The following is a 21,469-nucleotide window of genomic DNA, read 5'->3' as shown; positions in this document are numbered from 1 at the left end:
TGTGCCCAGTGGGCTATACAGAGTGAGTGAGTGAGTGACTTCCTGACCTTATTCTGTAGGTGAACGTCTATCCCTGCCTCAATGAGAACTCTAGCAGCTTTGGGATGTGCCCAGTGGGCTATACAGAGTGAGTGACTTACTGACCTTATTCTGTAGGTGAACGTCTATCCCTGTCTCAATGAGAACTCTAGCAGCTTTAGGATGAGCCCACTGGGCTATACAGAGTGAGTGACTGACTGACCTTATTCTGTAGGTGAATGTCTATCCCTGCCTCAATAACTCTAGCAGCTTTAGGATGAGCCCAGTGGGCTATACAGAGTGAGTGACTGACTGACCTTACTCTGTAGGTGAATGCCTATCCCTGTCTAAATGAGAACTCTAGCAGCTTTAGGATGGGCCCAGTGGGCTATACAGAGTGAGTGACTGACTGACCTTACTCTGTAGGTGAATGTCTATCCCTGCCTCAATGAGAACTCTAGCAGCTTTAGGATGAGCCCAGTGGGCTATACAGAGTGAGTGACTGACTGACCTTATTCTGTAGGTGAATGTCTATCCCTGTCTAAATGAGAACTCTAGCAGCTTTGGGATGTGCCCAGTGGGCTATACAGAGTGAGTGACTGACTGACCTTATTCTGTAGGTGAATGTCTATCCCTGTCTAAATGAGAACTCTAGCAGCTTTAGGATGAGCCCAGCGGGCTATGCAGAGTGAGTGACTGACTGACCTTATTCTGTAGGTGAATGTCTATCCCTGCCTCAATAACTCTAGCAGCTTTAGGATGAGCCCAGTGGGCTATACAGAGTGAGTGACTGACTGACCTTATTCTGTAGGTGAATGTCTATCCCTGTCTAAATGAGAACTCTAGCAGCTTTAGGATGAGCCCAGCGGGCTATGCAGAGTGAGTGACTGACTGACCTTATTCTGTAGGTGAATGTCTATCCCTGCCTCAATAACTCTAGCAGCTTTAGGATGAGCCCAGTGGGCTATACAGAGTGAGTGAGTGACTGACCTTACTCTGTAGGTGAATGTCTATCCTTGCCTCAATGAGAACTCTAGCAGCTTTAGGATGTGCCCAGTGGGCTATACAGAGTGAGTGACTGACTGACCTTATTCTGTAGGTGAATGTCTATCCCTGTCTCAATGAGACCTCTAGCAGCTTTGGGATGTGCCCAGTGGGCTATACAGAGTGAGTGACTGACTGACCTTATTCCGTAGGTGATCGTCTATCCCTGCCTCAATGAGAACTCTAGCAGCTTTAGGATGTGCCCAGTGGGCTATACAGAGTGAGTGACTGACTGACCTTATTCTGTAGGTGAACGTCTATCCCTGTCTCAATGAGACCTCTAGCAGCTTTGGGATGTGCCCAGTGGGCTATACAGAGTGAGTGACTGACTGACCTTAGTCTGTAGGTGAATGTCTATCCCTGTCTCAATAACTCTAGCAGCTTTGGGATGTGCCCAGTGGGCTATACAGAGTGAGTGACTGACTGACCTTATTCTGTAGGTGAATGTCTATCCCTGTCTCAATGAGAACTCTAGCAGCTTTGGGATGTGCCCAGTGGGCTATACAGAGTGAGTGACTGACTGACCTTATTCTGTAGGTGAACGTCTATCCCTGCCTCAATGAGAACTCTAGCAGCTTTAGGATGTGCCCAGTGGGCTATACAGAGTGAGTGACTGACTGACCTTAGTCTGTAGGTGAATGTCTATCCCTGTCTCAATAACTCTAGCAGCTTTGGGATGTGCCCAGTGGGCTATACAGAGTGAGTGACTGACTGACCTTATTCTGTAGGTGAATGTCTATCCCTGTCTCAATGAGAACTCTAGCAGCTTTGGGATGTGCCCAGTGGGCTATACAGAGTGAGTGTCTGACTGACCTTATTCTGTAGGTGAATGTCTATCCCTGTCTCAATGAGAACTCTAGCAGCTTTAGGATGTGCCCAGTGGGCTATACAGAGTGAGTGACTTACTGACCTTATTCTGTAGGTGAATGTCTATCCCTGCCTCAATGAGAACTCTAGCAGCTTTGGGATGTGCCCAGTGGGCTATACAGAGTGAGTGACTTACTGACCTTATTCTGTAGGTGAATGTCTATCCCTGCCTCAATGAGAACTCTAGCAGCTTTGGGATGTGCCCAGTGGGCTATACAGAGTGAGTGACTTACTGACCTTATTCTGTAGGTGAATGTCTATCCCTGCCTCAATGAGAGCTCTAGCAGCTTTAGGATGTGCCCAGTAGGCTGCACAATGTAGACTGCTCCAGCCATTCTGAAAAAAATAAACATATACAATGTACAAAAAAAAGATAATACATGCATGTGAAACCTTGAAATGCTAGACAGATTGGGAAGACAATATGCGCTAGAAAAAGAATGTGTCACCAGACAATAGTATCATAGCTGCTAACGTTAGAGACACTGTTCATCATGGTCTTAAAGGAAAAAACAAGTCCCTGGTTCCTCCGGAATTCATATATTTTATTAAAAAAGTGAAAGAGAACAGGTCGCTGCGAGTTCAAGTCCAGCTCATGCTGGCTTCCTCTCCGTCCGTACGTGGCAAGGTCTTCCAGCAACCTGCGGATGGTCATGGGTTTCCCCACCCACAATAATGCTGGCCGCCGTCGTATAAGTGAAATATTCTTGAGTACTGTGTAAAAAACCAATCAAATAAATAAATAAAGGAGAACAAAGCAATGAAAAAGACCACTTAAAACTGTATCTGAAAATCCCTTAAATTTATTTACCACCTGAGTTTTTTTCTACATTCAAATGGAGTAAAATGCAGTCAACGGCTTGAATTCTATAGCTTTCCGTTTACTTGTAAACTTTGCCACAGCACCCTGATTTTCTGCATTCAGTTTCCGGATTACAAAATCAGCATAACTGCTCTCTTATTAAATTCCTTTCTCTCCATCTATACTATGTACACGTACAAGGAGGTCTACACAGCTTTACACACCTTTGTCAACCATTTCAAATATACCACAGTTACAAAAAGTATATTTTTAAGTAAATGACCACAAATTTTGTCCCTGACTAACTTGCCCATTTTTCCTGATTCAGAAATTATATTCAGCTAGAAAATTGTAAGCTTCAGCACCCAAAATAACATTTTGTAATATTTGTTTGTCTCTAAAAATGCTTTTTTTGTGGGTGAAATTTGAGGTCATTAAGGGTAATATGTTGATGAATATTTCCACTTCCTGGAATTTAAACTTGTGTATACATGGTCAGGGCCCTGGAACAGGTCCATTTCACAGTTCTAGACATTTCAGACAGCCACAACGGCAATCCAGTGCAGCAATGCCTCTGTGTTTTCATTTGAATGATGTGTGTACTGACACAGTTCAGGCAATGTACCAAAATCAATGCCTCTGTGTTTTCATTTGAATGATGTGTGTACTGACACAGTTCAGGCAATTTACCACAATCGAGGCCTCTGTGTTTTCATCTGAATGATATGTGTACTGACACAGTTCAGGCAATGTACCACAATCAATGCTTCCGTGTTTTCATTTGAATGATGTGTGTACTGACACAGTTCAGGCAATGTACCACAATCAATGCTTCCGTGTTTTCATTTGAATGATGTGTGTACTGACACAGTTCAGACAATGTACCACAATCAATGCCTGTGTGTTTTCATTTGAATGATGCGCGTACTGACACAGTTCAGGCAATTTACCACAATCAATGCCTGTGTGTTTTCATTTGAATGATACGTGTACTGACAGAGTTCAGACAATGTACCACAATCAATGCCTGTGTGTTTTCATTTGAATGATGCATGTACTGACACAGTTCAGGCAATGTACCACAATCAATGCTTCTGCGTCTGGAGGGAACAGAAGGAATGTAACAGTGTGTTCATTTTAGTAATATTTTCTTTTGCCTTTTGGGATAGTCCTTTTTGGAGTACACCTCAGAGTTCCACTCCTAGTAAACATTTGTGTGTTTTTAACGAACTGGAGGCAGACGCACATTAGGCAAAAGAAGTGAGAAATCCTGTTTCATCGGTCTTTGAATGGGTGGGTTTGAATCCTACCAGCTATTTGTAAATTTTGTGAAAAATGTCATTGGTCAAAGCTTTGCAGTTGTGTCAGGGGAGAAGGATTATCAGGCCAGGAAAGTTCCGGGCACGCACATTTAGTGACAGTGCTGTTAACATGTAAGCAAATGGAAAATTAATTTTGAACTGTGGTACACATAAAATAAAGTTCTGAAATGAAAAAGGGCCATGTAGACTGGTATTCTGTACATTGGTACCTTGTCCTGAGCATTGATCTCTGATCCGGCCTTGATGAGGGTCTTCATAATATCTGCCTCGCCTTTCATTGCTGCGTGGTGTAGAGCCAAGTTACCTCTCTGAATAGAATATGTATTAAACATAACGTTGAAAATAAACCATAAATTTTCAATAAATTCAACCACATATATAGTGCAAGTTTGGGCACATTAGAGACATGTTACCTGGTCTGAGCTTGATACTCTATATATTCACAGGTGCCCCTTCCTAACAAACATATTTTATTCTTCAAAATCTAATGAATATTTTTTCAAAATGTATCTAAATTTACAAGTGGTAGAATTTGTTGAGGACTATTTTGATGGTAATTGTCATTTTTAAAGAGCCTATACCAGAGACTTCAGTCATAAAATACACATTTTTTGATGAAATCAATGTTTTCTGTATTTACCAAAAATAGCTCAAATTATTACCTTTCATTAAATATCAGACTTGTACCTGTACAATTAATACTTTTAAATGATTCAAAAGCTTTTACAAAGTTAAAATAGTTTGACCCTCTTTATAAATTCTAGGAACTTCGTTTACCAGTTCTGAATGGTAACATGTGCACAGATGAGGAGGATATTTTGTGAACGGTAATAATTTGAGCTATTCCATAAAAAAAGTAACGATAAAAGATTGATTGCATTTGCAATGATCGATTTTTTTTTCCAAAAATCGCTGGTATAGGCTCTTTAAGCACAAGAGATGGGAGCATTTTGAGACTGCGATGTTTGCAATTCGTCATTTTCAGTTTTTGCCGGGATTAATTATTGATGGATTGACTGACTACAATATGAAGTTAGATTTTCATAGGAATTTCTTTCCATTTGCAGGCTTAGAAGCTCTCTGACAGCATCTGTTTTATTTATATTTTGCAAAAATTTACTTTAACCTAGTCACAAAACCACCTTTTAACTTTCGCATGTTTAAAGTTTTCTTTCAGATATGGTCCTGAATGTTATGTCATATTGAGAGAAAACAAGGTAATCTCCCATGAACTTCATGTCAGATGACATGAAAAATAGGCGAGTCTGGATTCACCTCACTCTCCGAGTCTACAACCGTTTTTTTTGCACAACCAAATCAGGTCCAATCATAACATCACAATACAGGTATTGCTTGTTTGTCTATCTGTGCAAACTGGTAAGATTATGTTACACATTTTAATGGGATAGAAGAGGTAAAGATTATCCAACAAGTCCGCCTGATATTAAAGACCCCCAGGTACTCACATCGTCCCGCACGTTAACGTCACATCCAACATCCAGTAACATCTGCACGATCTCCGGCTTGCCCTGCGACGCCACATGAATAGCACAACAGTCATGCTGGAAAACCGAACAACAGTAAATATTTATTTATTTAACGGATATATGAAACACTTGGTTTGAATTTCTTAACAAGGAGTATACACCATAGACCATATAAGTACAGCAAAGCTTCTAAGCTTTCATCTTTCAGTCTGCTGTGGTGACGTCATTTGTGATACCTGTCAAATCAGCTCTGGGGTGGGGTGGGGTGGGGTGGGGTGGGCTGTGCTTTGGGGTGGGCCCAGTTGGAGGCGTTAAGCTGATCTCACGTTTCCAGTATGTTCATTTTTTTTTTTTTGTTCAAATTTCTCGACCATTGATAAAATAAATGCATAAATCAGAGGAAGTTACAACTTCGTCGTTTAAAGTCTTAGGTGTGACTCGACCCAGGATTGACCCTGGATCTACCTCTCCCTAAGGGGACCATGCAACACTGACACTGGTCATCCAATCTCAGAGCTAGTTATGGGAGTGCGCAATGCCTACTATCTGACTATAAAAGTACCAGCATGAAGAAATATACCTGTATTTACTTACAGTGTAGGATTTCCAGTTGACATCAATATCCTCTTGCAAAAACTTTCTGACCCTGTCAACATGGCCGAAACCACAGGCTTCCCAGAATGCCTCTTGCTTAGACGCTGCTAATCCCATTTTCACTGTCAACAGAGAAAACAAAAGTACATGTATATTGGTAAAAATGTGTCACATTTCACATGTGGTTGACAGAAAGGCCCTCCTTTAAGTTGCCAACTTGCATAACATTTTGGATAAAACAAGTCAAGTCATAGTCTTAAAGTCATAGTCTTAAAGTCAAAGAAAACAATAAAAAAAGGAAGATGGAGGACCATGAAACTCTCTCCTCAGTTGGTTAGAGCACTAGCGCAACATGATCTCCCAGCAGTCTATCACCAATGTGGTTGCTGTGAGTTCAAGTCCAGCTCATGCTGGCTTCCTCTCTGGCTGTACGTGGAAAGGTCTGCCAACAACCTGCAGATGGTCATGGGTTTCCCCCGGGCTCTGCCTGGTTTCCACCCACCATAATGCTGGCTGCCATTGTATAAGTGAAATATTCTTGAGTACGGCGTAAAACACCAATCAAATAAATAAATAAATAAATGAAACACTCTCCAGGAAAATGGCTGGATTTACTTTTTCAGAGTTTGTTGAACTTTCTAAAATTTTATGCATTTGAATATTTTATTCTATGGTGACCTTTTCTGACCACAACGGGACCAGTGACATCACATAAGGTTTTTGCTACTTAACACTCATTAGGCTGCAAAATTTCATCATTCAAAATGCATATATATATATATATATATATAGATCTATGAATGCATTTGCATAATTTGAAAAACAAATTATTTCAGGCAAAAAGTAAAGATGGGACGTTATTGATACCTTCTGGTTCAAACCAATGTAGAATCTGATCTTTTAACACAATTTTACTCCCTTAGAAAAACTCTAAAAAAAAAATAAATCCTACTATTTTCCTGGACAGTTTTTAATGGTCTTTCACCTGATGCATACTTCATTTTAGAGTGGTCTTTGCCTTTAAGTCTTTCACTCGATGTATACTTCATTTTAGAGTGGTCTTTGCCTTTAAGTCTTTCACCTGATGCATACTTCATTTTAGAGTGGTCTTTGCCTTTAAGTCTTTCACTCGATGTATACTTCATTTTAGAGTGGTCTTTGCCTTTAAGTCTTTCACCTGATGCATACTTCATTTTAGAGTGGTCTTTGCCTTTAAGTCTTTCACCTGATGCATACTTCATTTTAGAGTGGTCTTTGCCTTTAAGTCTTTCACTCGATGTATACTTCATTTTAGAGTGGTCTTTGCCTTTAAGTCTTTCACCTGATGTGTACTTCATTTTAGAGTGGTCTTTGCCTTTAAGTCTTTCACCCGATGTATACTTCATTTTAGAGTGGTCTTTGGCTTTAAGTCTTTCACCTGATGTGTACTTCATTTTAGAGTGGTCTTTGCCTTTAAGTCTTTCACCTGATGCATACTTCATTTTAGAGTGGTCTTTGCCTTTAAGTCTTTCACCCGATGTATACTTCATTTTAGAGTGGTCTTTGCCTTTAAGTCTTTCACCTGATGTGTACTTCATTTTAGAGTGGTCTTTGGCTTTAAGTCTTTCACCTGATGTGTACTTCATTTTAGAGTGGTCTTTGCCTTTAAGTCTTTCACCTGATGCATACTTCATTTTAGAGTGGTCTTTGCCTTTAAGTCTTTCACCTGATGTGTACTTCATTTTAGAGTGGTCTTTGCCTTTAAGTCTTTCACCTGATGTGTACTTCATTTTAGAGTGGTCTTTGCCTTTAAGTCTTTCACCTGATGTGTACTTCATTTTAGAGTGGTCTTTGCCTTTAAGTCTTTCACCTGATGTGTACTTCATTTTAGAGTGGTCTTTGCCTTTAAGTCTTCCACCTGATGTGTACTTCATTTTAGAGTGGTCTTTGCCTTTAAGTCTTTCACCTGATGTGTACTTCATTTTAGAGTGGTCTTTGCCTTTAAGTCTTTCACCTGATGTGTACTTCATTTTAGAGTGGTCTTTGCCTTTAAGTCTTTCACCTGATGTGTACTTCATTTTAGAGTGGTCTTTGCCTTTAAGTCTTTCACCTGATGTGTACTTCATTTTAGAGTGGTCTGTTCCTTTAAGTCTTTCACCTGATGTATACTTCATACTGACAAACACCAGTATATAGTTTGATTTGGAGAATTAGTGTGGACTCCAGCAATAGCTGTGAAACGTGTCTCTCTCTATACTGATCAAACATGGCATGGGGCTAGTCCATATGGGGTTAGCTAGCTACATGTACCCGGCTACCAGTCCAAGTGGACGGATGAAATAGGAAACTGGTGCTATTTGACACCCTGTTTTCAGCACCTTTAACATGGGATAGATTTGAGAAAATGAAATCTGGACACCATGCTATAATAGAATGGCTCCAAAAATGTATGTTTGGACACCCTCTTTCATATTTCAGGCTTATCTCCTGCTAGTCCATCACTATGTTCTGACCGCAGGAGTTTTTATCCATCCTTAGTCCAATTTCATACAGATACTGTATGCCATGGAGAGCCATGGCTGGACTAGGGGTATATAAAAGCTGCTGTGGTTCTGTGGTCACTTTTCCAAAACATCATAAATCAGTTTTTCGTAACTTTTCTCGTAAATTACGCCACCCTTTGACACTGTATAACTTAGACAACGAAAAATGTTGCGAGAAAAGTGACTTACAAAGTTTTGTGAAAATGGCCCCTGATTTCTAAGTCACTAATGCCTCTGGAGATATCTCGCCCTGCTGGCTCAGGCACTCAGATCATAAGGCACAAGTATTGCCACACGTGCTGGGTATATAGCTACAGATAGATCTGAGATCTGCTTCATTCTTCCCAGCTTAGCTTTCAGAAATACATTTTATCAATGTGGAGGCTAAGCTGGGAACACGTCCCAGCAATCTCAGAGCTATTTGATTTATTTATTTGATTGGTGTATTATGCCGTACTCAAGAATATTTCACTCATATGACGGTGGCCAGCATTATGGTGGGTGGAAACTGGGCAAAAGGGTTTATGGTTTACCACTGGTTGCCCCTATGGTTACAATACAGCCCTGTATATAAATGGCTACATGCGTGTTAAACCTGAAAGCTGAGCCTATAAATGGGCGCCTTGTACAGAAATGGTTTGCTGCGGTCGGGATTATGGGGGTGCTGTGGCCTTACCGAATGTAATATAGCCTACCTGGGATACGTTGCTTGTGCGGCGAGCCGAGAGGTAAAAGCTAAAGCTGCCACTACTTTTGGACTGCAGCCATTGTCTAGAAAGGCATCTCACATGGCGTGAAGGGGTGAATGGTTTACCATTGGTTCCCCATGTGGCTACGATAGTCGATAGTACCCCACCCAGGCCAATATCACGAGAGGAGTTAAGCAGCCACCCGGGGCTGCAAGTAGCCAAGTTCTTGGGTCACAGTGTGACTCAGAAGCTTCTAATCCATTATCCGTCAAGAGCTTTCAGTGTTGGTTTTATAATGTATTTCATCTTATTTAAACAAGTAGTGTACCCTTCAGATATTACTACCGATCCTAAGCTTACCTGATTAAGAAACAGACAGCATTTATGATGCCAACACCTAGTCTCAAAGCTGTTCTGTCAAAACGCAACCGACCGTCTGCGCCCTGTATTCATCATACAGTATTTCCCCCGCGCTAAATATTGTCTCTGGTATGTGTCTACAGGTAGGGGATGTAACTCTTGCTACTTGGTACACATGCTCGCCGTGCAGTGATTGTGAAAATGGAGACTCTTAACAGCAGAGTTTAATCTGATAATAGTGCGCATGCCTGGCGGAAGTGAAAGTTTCACGCTGCCTTCACGTACAACAATGGCGAAGATTTACAAGAAAATTTGTCGACCTACAACCTTCAATTACAACAGGTAAAAGATTGCTCGTTAACGTATAGATAACTGTCCCAAGAGAGTCTCCAATCTGTTTTACGCAGGATTATTTTGAAACATATGTCGCTGTGTTTTTGATTTCCCATAAAATTAACTGCTTGTTGAGGCGGATACTGTGAAAACTCGCCGCACACTCTAAACAACAACAACACAACATTGTAGTGAACAAGTACATGTAGCTCGAAGGTTGATATTTTGATTTTATACATCTTGGATGTTTGTATGTGCTTATGGGTTTCAGTACACCCGACGGAAGTGGTAAAGACTTGGGTGACCCTATTGTTAGTCAATAAGCTCCTTCTCAGATGCTCATTGTGACAAACTGTTTTTTCAATGAATAAACCCAATCACCTTTTTAGGGGTGTTCTCTCACAAACTACGACAGCTCAAAGACGTGATATTGCGTTATGTGCCAATGGCGCCATCGAGTCGAAAAACAGATGTGTATTCAATCTAACATCTAATATAACCCCTTTTACCTAATTTAGGTTTTGAGAGCCTTCACTTTTCTCTCTGATATCTGCTTGAACTCAGGAGACTCCTGAAATGCCTATTGGGCTTATTAATGTAACTCCACAATGTGACACCAACCTCAACTTTAAAATTTTTTGCACCATACACTATGGATGAGTGATAACTGAAGTGGACATGATATGAAAATTCAATTGTGAATAATAATAAAAGGACTTTCTCTTAGTTTTTTAAGATGAGGTTGCTTTCACATGATTGTGTGACAATTATATTAAGAACCTGATTTTCACAGTGATTTCCAGAGAAAGAGGACAGAGACTAACAAAAGCATCAGCCTCGTCTTTATAACTGTTGGATGGGGCCTCCGATGCGGTCGCTGTGAGTTCAAGTCCAGCTCATGCTGGCTTCCTCTCTGGCCGTAAGTGGGAAGGTCTGCCAGCAACCTGCGGATGGTCGTGGGTTTCCCCCCGGCTCTGCCCGGTTTCCTCCCACCATAATGCTAGCCGCCGTCGTATAAGTAAAATATTCTTGAGTACGGCGTAAAACACCAATCAAATAAATATATAAAATAAATATAACTGTTGGATTTGCCAGTTATTATTCTGCCCGCTTTTAAAAGCTTGCAAGCAAGCCTGGGTGACAGTCTTCCAGTCTGGGCATTCTGATATCACCTCAAATCCACAACAGACTAACTGCTGTTGATTTTCTCTATGCAGTGGTATATAATGTATTGAATTAAAGCAGTTTTTACCAAGTTATCATTTATCACAGCACGCATGTCTGTTCGAATAGTGCCTAAATTCCAAAGTTGTCTTTTCTTTTAATGACTTCATTAAATTTACTCTCTCCTTTATATTGGCTTCTTGCATGCAATAATATTTTGATTGAGTACTGCAGTAAACATTGTTGAATGTAAGTGTTGTTTGTTTCTAGGTTGAGGCGAGCCTTACGAATGACCCTGGAAATGAAGACTTGCTGAAGTTAAAGAAAGATTTACAGGTGAGCTGTTTACCTGGAGGGTTGAGTAGTGGGAAGAATGCCTGCTGGCTGGAACATCTACTACCCAAAATGCCTGCTGTTTATATTTCAGTAATGAAGAGGTTTCCTCACGTGGTAGGAAACTATTTAAATTGTGCGTGAAAACAACATTGATACATACAGTCCTTATATAATATAATAGGAAACCCACATCAAACCTCATGTTGCTTGCCACATTTAGAACATGCATTACTGATAGCAGGCCTTTTAGTAGCTGATGTTCTGGAAAGCATGTGTTTTGACTGGGGAGACTAGGTGTTTGGGAGGGGACTTATATGGTGTATTGGGGTATTACACTGCCGGGGGGTAAAAGGCGGAGTTATTAGATTGAAATCTGGTTATGTGCTGGAATGCAAAAGTATGTTTGGTAACCTATGTATACATGTCTGGGTAAGAGAACACTGAATGTGTGACTACGTGACACAGAAACATAAATTGTGGCGTGCGCGAGCTTAACTACTTCTTAATTCTTCTAAGTTTGGGACAGATATTAGCAGTGCTGAAAGCAAAGAATTACATTTCTCGAAATAACCGCTGGCCCACTAATAGTGAAATTGGTGGCTAGAGTTGGGATAAGGAAGTCCGGCAGGCCTAGCTAAATTTTAAGAGCAGGGAGGGAAAATAAGAGCTTTGAATGTGTACACAAACTTAGGTGGGAGTTCATTCGTCATGCCGGTAAAAGTGAAACAAAAGTAGATGCTGGTTTCTAGTGAATGTTGCTATGATACAGGCTATCCCGTTGGCTGTGTCTCTCCTGTGGAACAATGAGTGAGCTTCTTACAAATTGGTGGAAATGCCACCTGTGTACAACAAGGCAGTGGTCATTTGGCAGTTACAGCAATGGTAGAAGTTCTGACCATCTACAGAGGACAATTAAAACTGAAACATGTCCAAAACTAAGAGAAGATTGCAATGAAATGAACATGGAGCCATGAAAAGTGGTGCAGGAAGACAATTTTGTAAAAATACTTCGTTGACTCTTAGGCAATGATAAATCACCGGAAGTGGCGAGAATTTAAAAGACTTCAGTTTTCTTGTAAATTTGATTGCATCTACACTGGAATTTTTCGAACTAAAGGAAAGATTTTAAGATTGTCAAATGTTACAGCAATGTAGCAAATCCATTACAAATGTCAGCAACTCAAGCAGCTACAGTTGACTTCTGTAACTGAAAGCTTTCATCTGAGGATGGTTATATTTTACTAATAGGGCCTAAGGGAGGATGACTGGCCACCCAACATCTTACCCAATATTAAAAGTTCACAGCTGATTTCCTACAATCCTCTAGTACCTGAACTTCTTAAAAAAAAATTTGAACAAAGATAATAATACACTTTATGTATCAGATCAAATTTAATGTTAAAACTTTATTGGCATGGTGCTTTTTACTATCAAGAAACCAGGGCCTTAAAGAATTGGTGAAGGGCCTATTGGTTTCCAAGTCAGCTGGCCTTGCTGGCCTTTTGATTTGAGGGGCTCATTGCCAACACTGTATAGTGATATTTATGTCACCTAGAATCCCCCATAATGTTTTATATTATCTATTAAAATGTATTAAAACTTGGAGTAACTGCATGATTTGTGGTATTAGATTTGACCCAGATTCTGGTGGATTCCTGCACAGCAGACTTACCCCAATTTGTTTAGATTCTGGTAAAGAATTGCAAAAATAAAGCCCTGCCAGGTGTCCTAAAAAATTAGAAGAATTTGAGTAGCCAAGATGGCATTTTGAAAACCCTCATCTGGATTCAGCTTTGAGACCAATCCAGACCAGATCACTTGTTCAAAATGTCAGGTACGAAGTACAGACAGATCTTTGTATTCTCTTTTTGATCGATTCGGTTTGTTGCGTTAGAGATTTTCTGGAAGTTATTCCACGTCAGGTTGTAGGCGACATGAACATACTTTAACCATGTATGTAAAAATGCCAGACCTAAGAGAATGTGTTTGTGGCAGACATGGATAAGTGGATTTGGGATGGAATGTGAAGTGAATGTACTTGTGAACCAAAGAGAAGTGTACATGCAAATGTCGCTGAGAGAAGAGGGTCTTGTGTTACTGGATGACTTGGTAGTGGCAAGTCCAGTTCGTTTTTGAGAGGATATATGCTTGGTTATTTTTGAGGGGACATTTTTGGGGATACAAACATCTTTTTGTTTTCTTTTTTTTGTTGCTGTATTGGATAAGTGTCATGTTTTTGAATATTAATGACAAAATAATTAAAAAAACAGAGTTTAAGGAAGAAAAAAGGAAATTGTCCAATGATTTGGGAACTAGAACTTGGGCGCCCAAACCTGTTACCATAGTTACCAGTACCGGTATCAACATAGCCCAGGATACTTCCTTGTTTGGACAAGTGAATGTATGTGTACAGGGGAAAACTTGGAAGGCCGCATTATGTGTGTGAGTCTATAGTATCAGACTGTCAGACATGCCAGAAGAGTATGTGTTTAATAGTGGGTAGTTTGGAGAACTGAATGGATATCTGTGTGTGAAAAGTTGTTGATCTGCGTGAGTTCTGCATGCAAGCTTGTGATATCCAACACGGTAAACCTGTCAGACGTGCCAGAAGAGTATGTGTTTAAGGGGATAGTTTGGAGAACTGAATGGATATCTGTGTGTGAAAAGTTGTTGATCTGCGTGAGTTCTGCATGCAAGCTTGTCTTATCCAACATGGTAAACCTGCCTAATTCTTCTTTAGACTCTTTTATTTGTAGATGTCTCTGGGATCATGACTCTGATGACAAAACAACCAGGCGTGTAAGTACAGTATCTTAACCATCACCTGTCACAAGACAGGCTGTTACCATGGAAACTGAATCAAGACAGGTTTGCTATATTATGGAGGACTTGTCAAGGTTTTTTAATAAAGATATGTGCCGTTTTTTTGTTGTTGTTGTTGTTGCGAGAGAGAATAACACTGATACTTGTACGTGAATCCATGGTAATGAACTGATGTTGAGGATGCTCTTATTGTACCACATACACGTATGTTCATGTTTGAATACATGCGTATGTACGTCTCTCTCACATTGGTATATTGTTTGTCAGCCCGTGTGCATGTTGTACATGCATAATGAGGACTTCGCTGGAATTCAGCAGATCCACTGATAAGTTTCGTGTAATAAACAATTAGTGTAACTCCGAAAAACAATAGCTTCGTTTTGACTCAGTATTTCAGCATTTTATTATGCCGTCATCAGGAGTGAAATATTGAGTCGTTTTTCGGAGTTACAGTACATGTGTACTACGCGAGAACTCCACTCACGGTGAGAATCTTTTTCTGACTCTCGTGAACCAGAGCTTCAGGAATCTGCTTTCATTTAAATGAGTGTATAAAAACTGACATCCAGTTTTTTTCTTACGCTAGAATATACATTGCTCCTCACGAAAATGCAGAAATACGTTGACTTTAGGTGTATTAAAACCTTCTCTTGGAGCAGCTGCTTTGTGGTAGTGGATTTGATCAAAATGTAGGTCTGTATAAAGCAAATGTGTGGGAATACATTTAGAATCTGGTTAAAAATGACAAAAATAAAGGCCTGCTGTTTGTTTTAGTGTGAATTCGTTGTTTGGAAAGATAGCAGCAGTATTGTGAAAGAAAGCAGCACTCTGAGGAATGTTTGTACAAGCTGCAGCCTTGTGAAAGGTTACGGAATTGTAAAGGAAGTTTGCTATATTGTTGACGAAGTCAGAAGTAACATAATGAAAGTGTCCAGTATTGTAAAGAAAGCAGCACTCTGAGGAATGTTTGTGAAAGGTTAGGGAATTGTAAAAGATGTTTACTGTATTGTTGATGAAGTCAGAAGTACCATAAGAAAAGTGTGCCCTATTGTAAATAAAGTAGCACTCTGATTATTGTTTGTACATGATGCAGCCTTGTGAAAGGTTAGGGAATTGTAAAGGAAGTTTACTATATTGTTGACGAAGTACTCTAATGAAAGTGTGCAGTATTGTAAAGAAAACCGGCAGTATTCTGAAAGAAGTTGGCAAGCATATGAGGGTAGTCAGAAATACATGTATATTGTTGAAGATGTCATATATATGTATAGCAAAGACTGATAGTAGCATTGTGAAAGAAGTCTCTTTGACCAGGATCTAAATGGATTCCCCTTAGATTCACTTTAGATGCGAGAATCCACAGGAAACTGGTCCAAATCTTGTACTTGCCACAAAGCAGTTGTAGATTTTAATGCTTGTAAAATTGACCAAACTTTTGGAGATTTTAATGTTCATATTGACTTTAATACTATGATACAGTGTATCCAAAAAGTTTATTTTTTTTTTTTTGTAAGCGATTCATAGTGAGAGTCAGATTCCTTTGGAAATTAAAACCTTTCATATTCCAATCAGTGAGGGCTGTACACCATACATGTATACCTTTGTATCTATTGTTGTAGTGGTATCAGCATCTTTCCTCACCTAAAGTCCACCTGTCTGTCTGTCTGTTATTCTCTGCAGGAGGTCATCAACCTGACCCAGGAGCTTCTCAGTCAGAATACAAAGACAAAGAAAGTTCCTGAGCACTCAACGGCCCCCACAGATTCCTCCACACAGGCTACACACGGGAACGTTGTCAGAGATGTTACGGCAGCAGGGACACAGGGGACAGTGTCTCAGTCAGTACCCGCACACGAGTGGACGGTTGGGGATGAGTGCCTGGCACTCTGGTCCAGTGATGGCGGGTGGGTGTAAAGTTGTGTCCATCTTTAAAAAAATGTTCGTTTCACATAACCTAAATTAGAGTAGGGCGGTTCGGAATGAAGACACATTTACACACCCTGACTATAAGACGAAATAAAAGGGTGGATTTTCAGTTTTATTTTTATTCTGCTTTTGGGGTGGCTGAGGTGGTTAGAATGACAGCGCAGCCAATGACGCAGGAGCCTCTTACCAATGCAGTCACTGTGAGTTCAAGTCCTCTTCCTCTCGGAACTTAGGTGGGAAGATCCACCAGCAGCCTGCAGATGGTTGTAGGCTTCCCCCCTCTGCCTATAAATATTCCACTTCTGATTTTTAGTGTCTGCTCACCTGTGAAACACAAAACTGTATGTGGGAAGGTCTGCCACCAACCTGCAGATGGTAGTGGGTTCTTTCCCTGGGCGCTGCCGGTTTCCTCCCAACATAATGCTGGCTGCCGTCACATAAGTGAAATATTCTTGAGTACAGTGTAGAACACCAATCAAATAAATAAATAAATAGAACACAAAATAAACTTAGCGTGGCCTTGATTGTTCAAGACATTGTTCTCAGATGCATTTGTAATTTTATCAGTTGTAACTTAATGTTAAACTCACAGGACTAAGGGCATGCTAGGCTGTTTTTTCTTATACACTTTTTGGACAGCCAAACCAGATTTACGTATGACTGGAACAAGAAGTGTGAAATTGACTACATGTAGGTGATAGATCTAAAACCTTTTCATATTGCCCAGTTCACACGGTGCCTGTTTTGTGTGGAAATTTAAATAGCAATCAAACAAACAGGTAATCGTTGAGAGTTTCCCGTGGGTTCTGTCCCATTTCCTCCCACCATAATACTGGCCACAGTTGTGTAAGTGAAATATCCTTGAGTACAGTATAGAACACCAGTCAGTCAAACAAACAGGCAATAAGGTATTGTTTTATCTCAGGTATTACCCTGCTGTGGTAGAAGAGATACTGGAGAATGGAGCCTGTACGGTGACCTTCCAGAGCTACGGTAACACAGATCTCACTCAGGTACTAGTAACTACAACTTGGTGTAGACAACAGCTTAAGATTCAGCTTGACTGTTGTGATCAGCAAAAAATTGATGATCGCTAATTGTCTTTTTTTTCGAATTTTTCAAATTTTCTTGATTTGCCAAGAATAGCTCAAATTATTGGCCTACAGAAATTCTCAGACTCGTCCCTGTAATATTTATAATCAATTTATTTTAAGTTATTAAACCAGTCACATTATTAATTTTACCATCTTTATTACTAATTTTCAACTGTAACACGTTCACAGATGAGGCTGATATTTTGCGAGGGGTAAATTATAAGGGCTAATCAAAAATAATATCTTAAGATATGATTGGATTTGCACTGGTGGATTTTTTTGGCCTGTTATGAAGATGACAAGTCTGTTAGATGATGAGGTCACGGATTATCACATTAAAAGGCAATCTTGGATTATGTGGTTGTAGCTGATGTACATTTACATGTAGTTAATACTTTTGTACTAGATATCAAAGCCATATCATTTAGGAGAAAGGTCAAATGATCAGGTACCAGATGATGTGGGTTACAGTCACTTTTGGGAGCCGCACCCCTCCTCCCCTCCCCTCGGGGGAGGTAACCCCATTTTTTGGGAGCACTCATGGGGAGAAAATAACTGGTTACAAGCCTCCTGGGAGCTCTTACATGTGTTATGGGGAGATACCACATTTTGCAAGCCTTTTGGGAGCTCATAGGGGGAGATAATCCCTTTTTTTTAAAGCCTTTTCAGGAGCATTCAGGGGGAGATAATCACATTTTAGCAGCCTCTTGAGACCACTCAGGGGGAAATAATCACATATTTACAAACATTTATGGGAGCACGGTTGCATTTTGGGATTTTGGATAATGACATGTTACAAGCACTGAGATTTTGTTTCCCATTTACAGATTCATCTGTTGAGGAAAATCGAGGAGAAATCAGATGGTAATGGAGGAGCTGGTGGGAAACCCAAGTCAAAGTGAGTTTATTCTGTTATGATAGTGGGTCTGTTAATTACAAATGATTTTTGCAATGGCTGTTTGACCTTCTGACTGGTGTGTGGCTGTATGTCGTAATGTGGCACTTCAAGTGGTTGACAAGTCTGGCTTGTCAGTTTGTGATAGCTAAATTTTTCTCAAAAATTTCTAAGATAAAATGCAGCCGGGCATGTTATGGGATGTTATTTCTGGCCTGTCTGTCCAAAAATATTGTTAAAATTTTGTATAATGATTCATTTTGTGGCCCTTCAGATCAAGTTTGAACCTAGCCTTGTCCAAGTTTTTCAGTTTTAACTTTAAATATTATTTATGTCCGTAGGACTGTTTAATTCATGTATTAAATGTGATGTTCATCTGGATTAGATCAGGAAACCAAATATAGATTGGAGAAAAACAACTTGTTTTCTTCATGGAACTGTACATTAACTAATCATCCTTCAGAACTACATTCCTCTGGGCTCTGCCCGATTTCTTTCCACGATAATGCTCACTGCTGTCGTATTCTTGAGTAAGGTGTAAAACACCAATCGAATAAATAAATAAAATTCTATACTACAGATTAGATTGTGAAAACTTTCCTGAAATAGTGAATACAGTGACATGCCAACTTCACGAGCTTCAATTTAGAACAAAAAAAAGCGAAAAATTAATATTGTTGGTTTGTGATTCTTTGCTGTTGAAGAAAAGACATTATAGCCCAACAAAGAGAGCAGAAACGGAAGAAGCAGCAGAAGAAAGCACAAAGACAGAAGCAGATGGAGGAAGAAAGGGAGCAGGAGAAAAACAAATGGATCAATTTTACTACAAAAGTAAGTGTTTAAGGAAAAAAGAATAGCAGTAGTTTGATTTTAATACAGAAGTAAGGAGGAAGCAAGATTTTTTTTGTTTTTAAAGCAGGGTTCACGTGACGTGCAGGGTTCACGTGATGTGCAGGGTTCACGTGACGTGCAGGGTTCATGTGATGTGCAGTGTTCACGTGATGTGCAGGGTTCACGTGATGTGCAGTGTTCACGTGACGTGCAGGGTTCACCTGACGTGCAGTGTTCACCTGACGTGCAGTGTTCACCTGACGTGCAGGGTTCACGTGACGTGCAGGGTTCACGTGACGTGCAGTTTTCAAGTGATGTTCATTGTCATAACTTGAGGGTTCATACAGATTCAAACATTTGAAATGTCATACGATTTAAATATACCTGTTGATTAAGTTGAAAAAAAAATGGAAATAACATTTGTTAACAGTGAAAGTATCTGTGAGATACGATTCACTTGATTCTGGAAATTAGTCCTTACCTGAAACAACAACCCAGAAGGATAGAATTATTGTGAGTTTCTTTATTACATTGTAGCTCACTCTACCAGTGTAGCTGTCTGGGTATTGCCTTTACTGTTTGGATTTTTTTTTTGCAGACACTCTCAAAGACAAGCAAAGGCAAAGTGAAGAAGAGCATATTTGCAACTACGGACACGGTTCAGGGACGTGTTGGCGTAGGCACCTGTGGAACAAGCGGACGACCAATGACCAACTACCATCAACAAGAAAAGTGGAAGAAGTCCTGAGATACAAATAGCGAAAGTGAAAGTAATACATTGGCAGATAGTGAAAGTGGAAGTCATACATTGGCTGAAAAGTGAAAGTAATACATTGGCAGATAATGCAAGTGAAAGTGTTGCATTTGCCAATATTGAAAGTGAAAGTGAAGCATTGTCAAATAGTGAAAGGAATGCCTAGGTTAAACATAAATGTAATGCATTGGCAGATTGCAAAGTGAAAATGAAATGACAACATGTGTTATATGCTCACTTCAAAGGTGCTTGAAGCCAGTCTAGAAAGACAAAAATTTGTAACTGAGCCAGTGAGAGTTTTATTTCGAGATGACCATTTCATTGTTCTTTTACGCATCATCTCTGCGGCCGTACGTGGGAAGGTCTGCCAGCAACCTGCAGATGGTCGTGTGTGTCCCTCGGGCTCTGCCCGGTTTCCTCCCACCATAATGCTGGCTGTCGTCGTATAAGTGAAATATTCTTAAGTGCGGCGTAAAACAACAATCAAATAAATAAATAAATATATTTTACGCATCATTACTTTGTGTGTATGTGTGAATGTGTCAATGGGTTCGTGTGTGTTTGTGCAGATAGTGTTGATGTCTTGAATGCAGATCACATTGTGAAACCAAAAACATTAACAAATCAAAACTGCCAGAGTCCTGATTTTTTATATCTCATAGGTCCTGAGAAAATTTGGGTGGGGTTTAAATGCTGGATTTAAAATAGTATATGAGGAAGGACTTAAAGAAACAAAGTCACACATGCTGCTGTAGGACCCTATATATGCAGGAAGAAAGCTGGTAGTTGTCTAATTGCCCTGTGAGCGAGATTGTGTACTGGAACCGTGATGTCTTTTATAAGTATTGGCGAGGCTTGAATAACTGCAGAATACTGCCCATTATAAAGGGGAAAAGGCAAAAGTACACCCAACTTCATGGCTTCAACTTGTACTGTGTAGGTAAAAATGAACTTCTGACAGGTATCCACCAAACTGTTAGAGGTACATGTATAAACACGCCTGACATTAAGCAGCGGGGCAGTGCTGCGCCACACTGCGCCGTAGCAACCCCAGGCTACCTCGGTTATCTGAAGGATCCCAGTCTCACTGCATGTGACCAGATCAGGGTGAGTCAGTGTTCAAATCCCGTATGTGCCAATTTGGTTGCTGCTTTACATGTGAGATTTTTCAGGGCAGTGGTTTCTACATGGCTTCTCAAGACTCTCCTGTAAGCTTGACAGCTATCACTAAGTGAAATATTCTTCAGGACGGTGTAAAATCTTAGTCAAATTTACATCAGTAAATAAATACACTGATAAAGCTGGAGTTTGTTGAGCACAGTGCACTAGAAATGTCTAGTGGCAGTGAATGGGGTATTTTTTAAAATTTTATTTTGTGCTTGTTCAGAAAGAAACGCCCACCTAGTCCGAGGTTGTGGCTGCTGCTATGTGTGTGTCAGTGATGTCAGTATATTGTGTCTGTCGAATTTTAAATTAAAAATTTAGAATTTAAATGTCAGATTTTAAATTTCACAATCATCTGAATAATAAAAGTGAAGAAAATTTTGATTTCTTGTCCCTGTATGTTGCCTGTAGATTATCAAAGTGAAAATCATGTATGATGAGTACATA

At 40.0% G+C, this 21,469-nt stretch overlaps 2 protein-coding genes across 2 annotated transcripts in view; one reads left to right on the top strand and one right to left on the bottom strand.

Annotated features, from left to right (window-relative positions):
• LOC135463984 (ankyrin repeat domain-containing protein 6-like) overlaps positions 1–9,783 on the bottom strand; it is a 19,636-nt gene extending 9,853 nt beyond the window's left edge. Inside the window, exons 1-5 of the mRNA XM_064741456.1 lie at positions 9,706–9,783; positions 6,135–6,256; positions 5,520–5,615; positions 4,263–4,361; positions 2,167–2,265 (exon numbers count right to left, since the gene is read on the bottom strand). Coding sequence (XP_064597526.1) covers positions 2,167–2,265; positions 4,263–4,361; positions 5,520–5,615; positions 6,135–6,251 — 411 coding nt within the window. The 5' untranslated portion in view covers positions 6,252–6,256; positions 9,706–9,783. The remainder of the gene's footprint in view (positions 1–2,166; positions 2,266–4,262; positions 4,362–5,519; positions 5,616–6,134; positions 6,257–9,705) is intronic.
• LOC135463983 (survival of motor neuron-related-splicing factor 30-like) lies at positions 6,487–21,469 on the top strand. Its single transcript, XM_064741455.1, has 8 exons — positions 6,487–6,522; positions 9,970–10,047; positions 11,473–11,538; positions 16,039–16,262; positions 17,210–17,297; positions 18,206–18,276; positions 18,978–19,104; positions 19,703–21,469. The coding sequence occupies exons 1-8, from the start codon at positions 6,487–6,489 to the stop codon at positions 19,850–19,852; spliced, it is 840 nt and encodes a 279-aa protein (XP_064597525.1). The 3' UTR covers positions 19,853–21,469.

The sequence above is a fragment of the Liolophura sinensis genome, chromosome 3 (genome assembly GCF_032854445.1).
Source record: "Liolophura sinensis isolate JHLJ2023 chromosome 3, CUHK_Ljap_v2, whole genome shotgun sequence".
In the NCBI taxonomy this organism is placed as follows: domain Eukaryota; kingdom Metazoa; phylum Mollusca; class Polyplacophora; order Chitonida; family Chitonidae; genus Liolophura; species Liolophura sinensis.
This window is presented reverse-complemented; position numbering and strand designations above follow the sequence as displayed.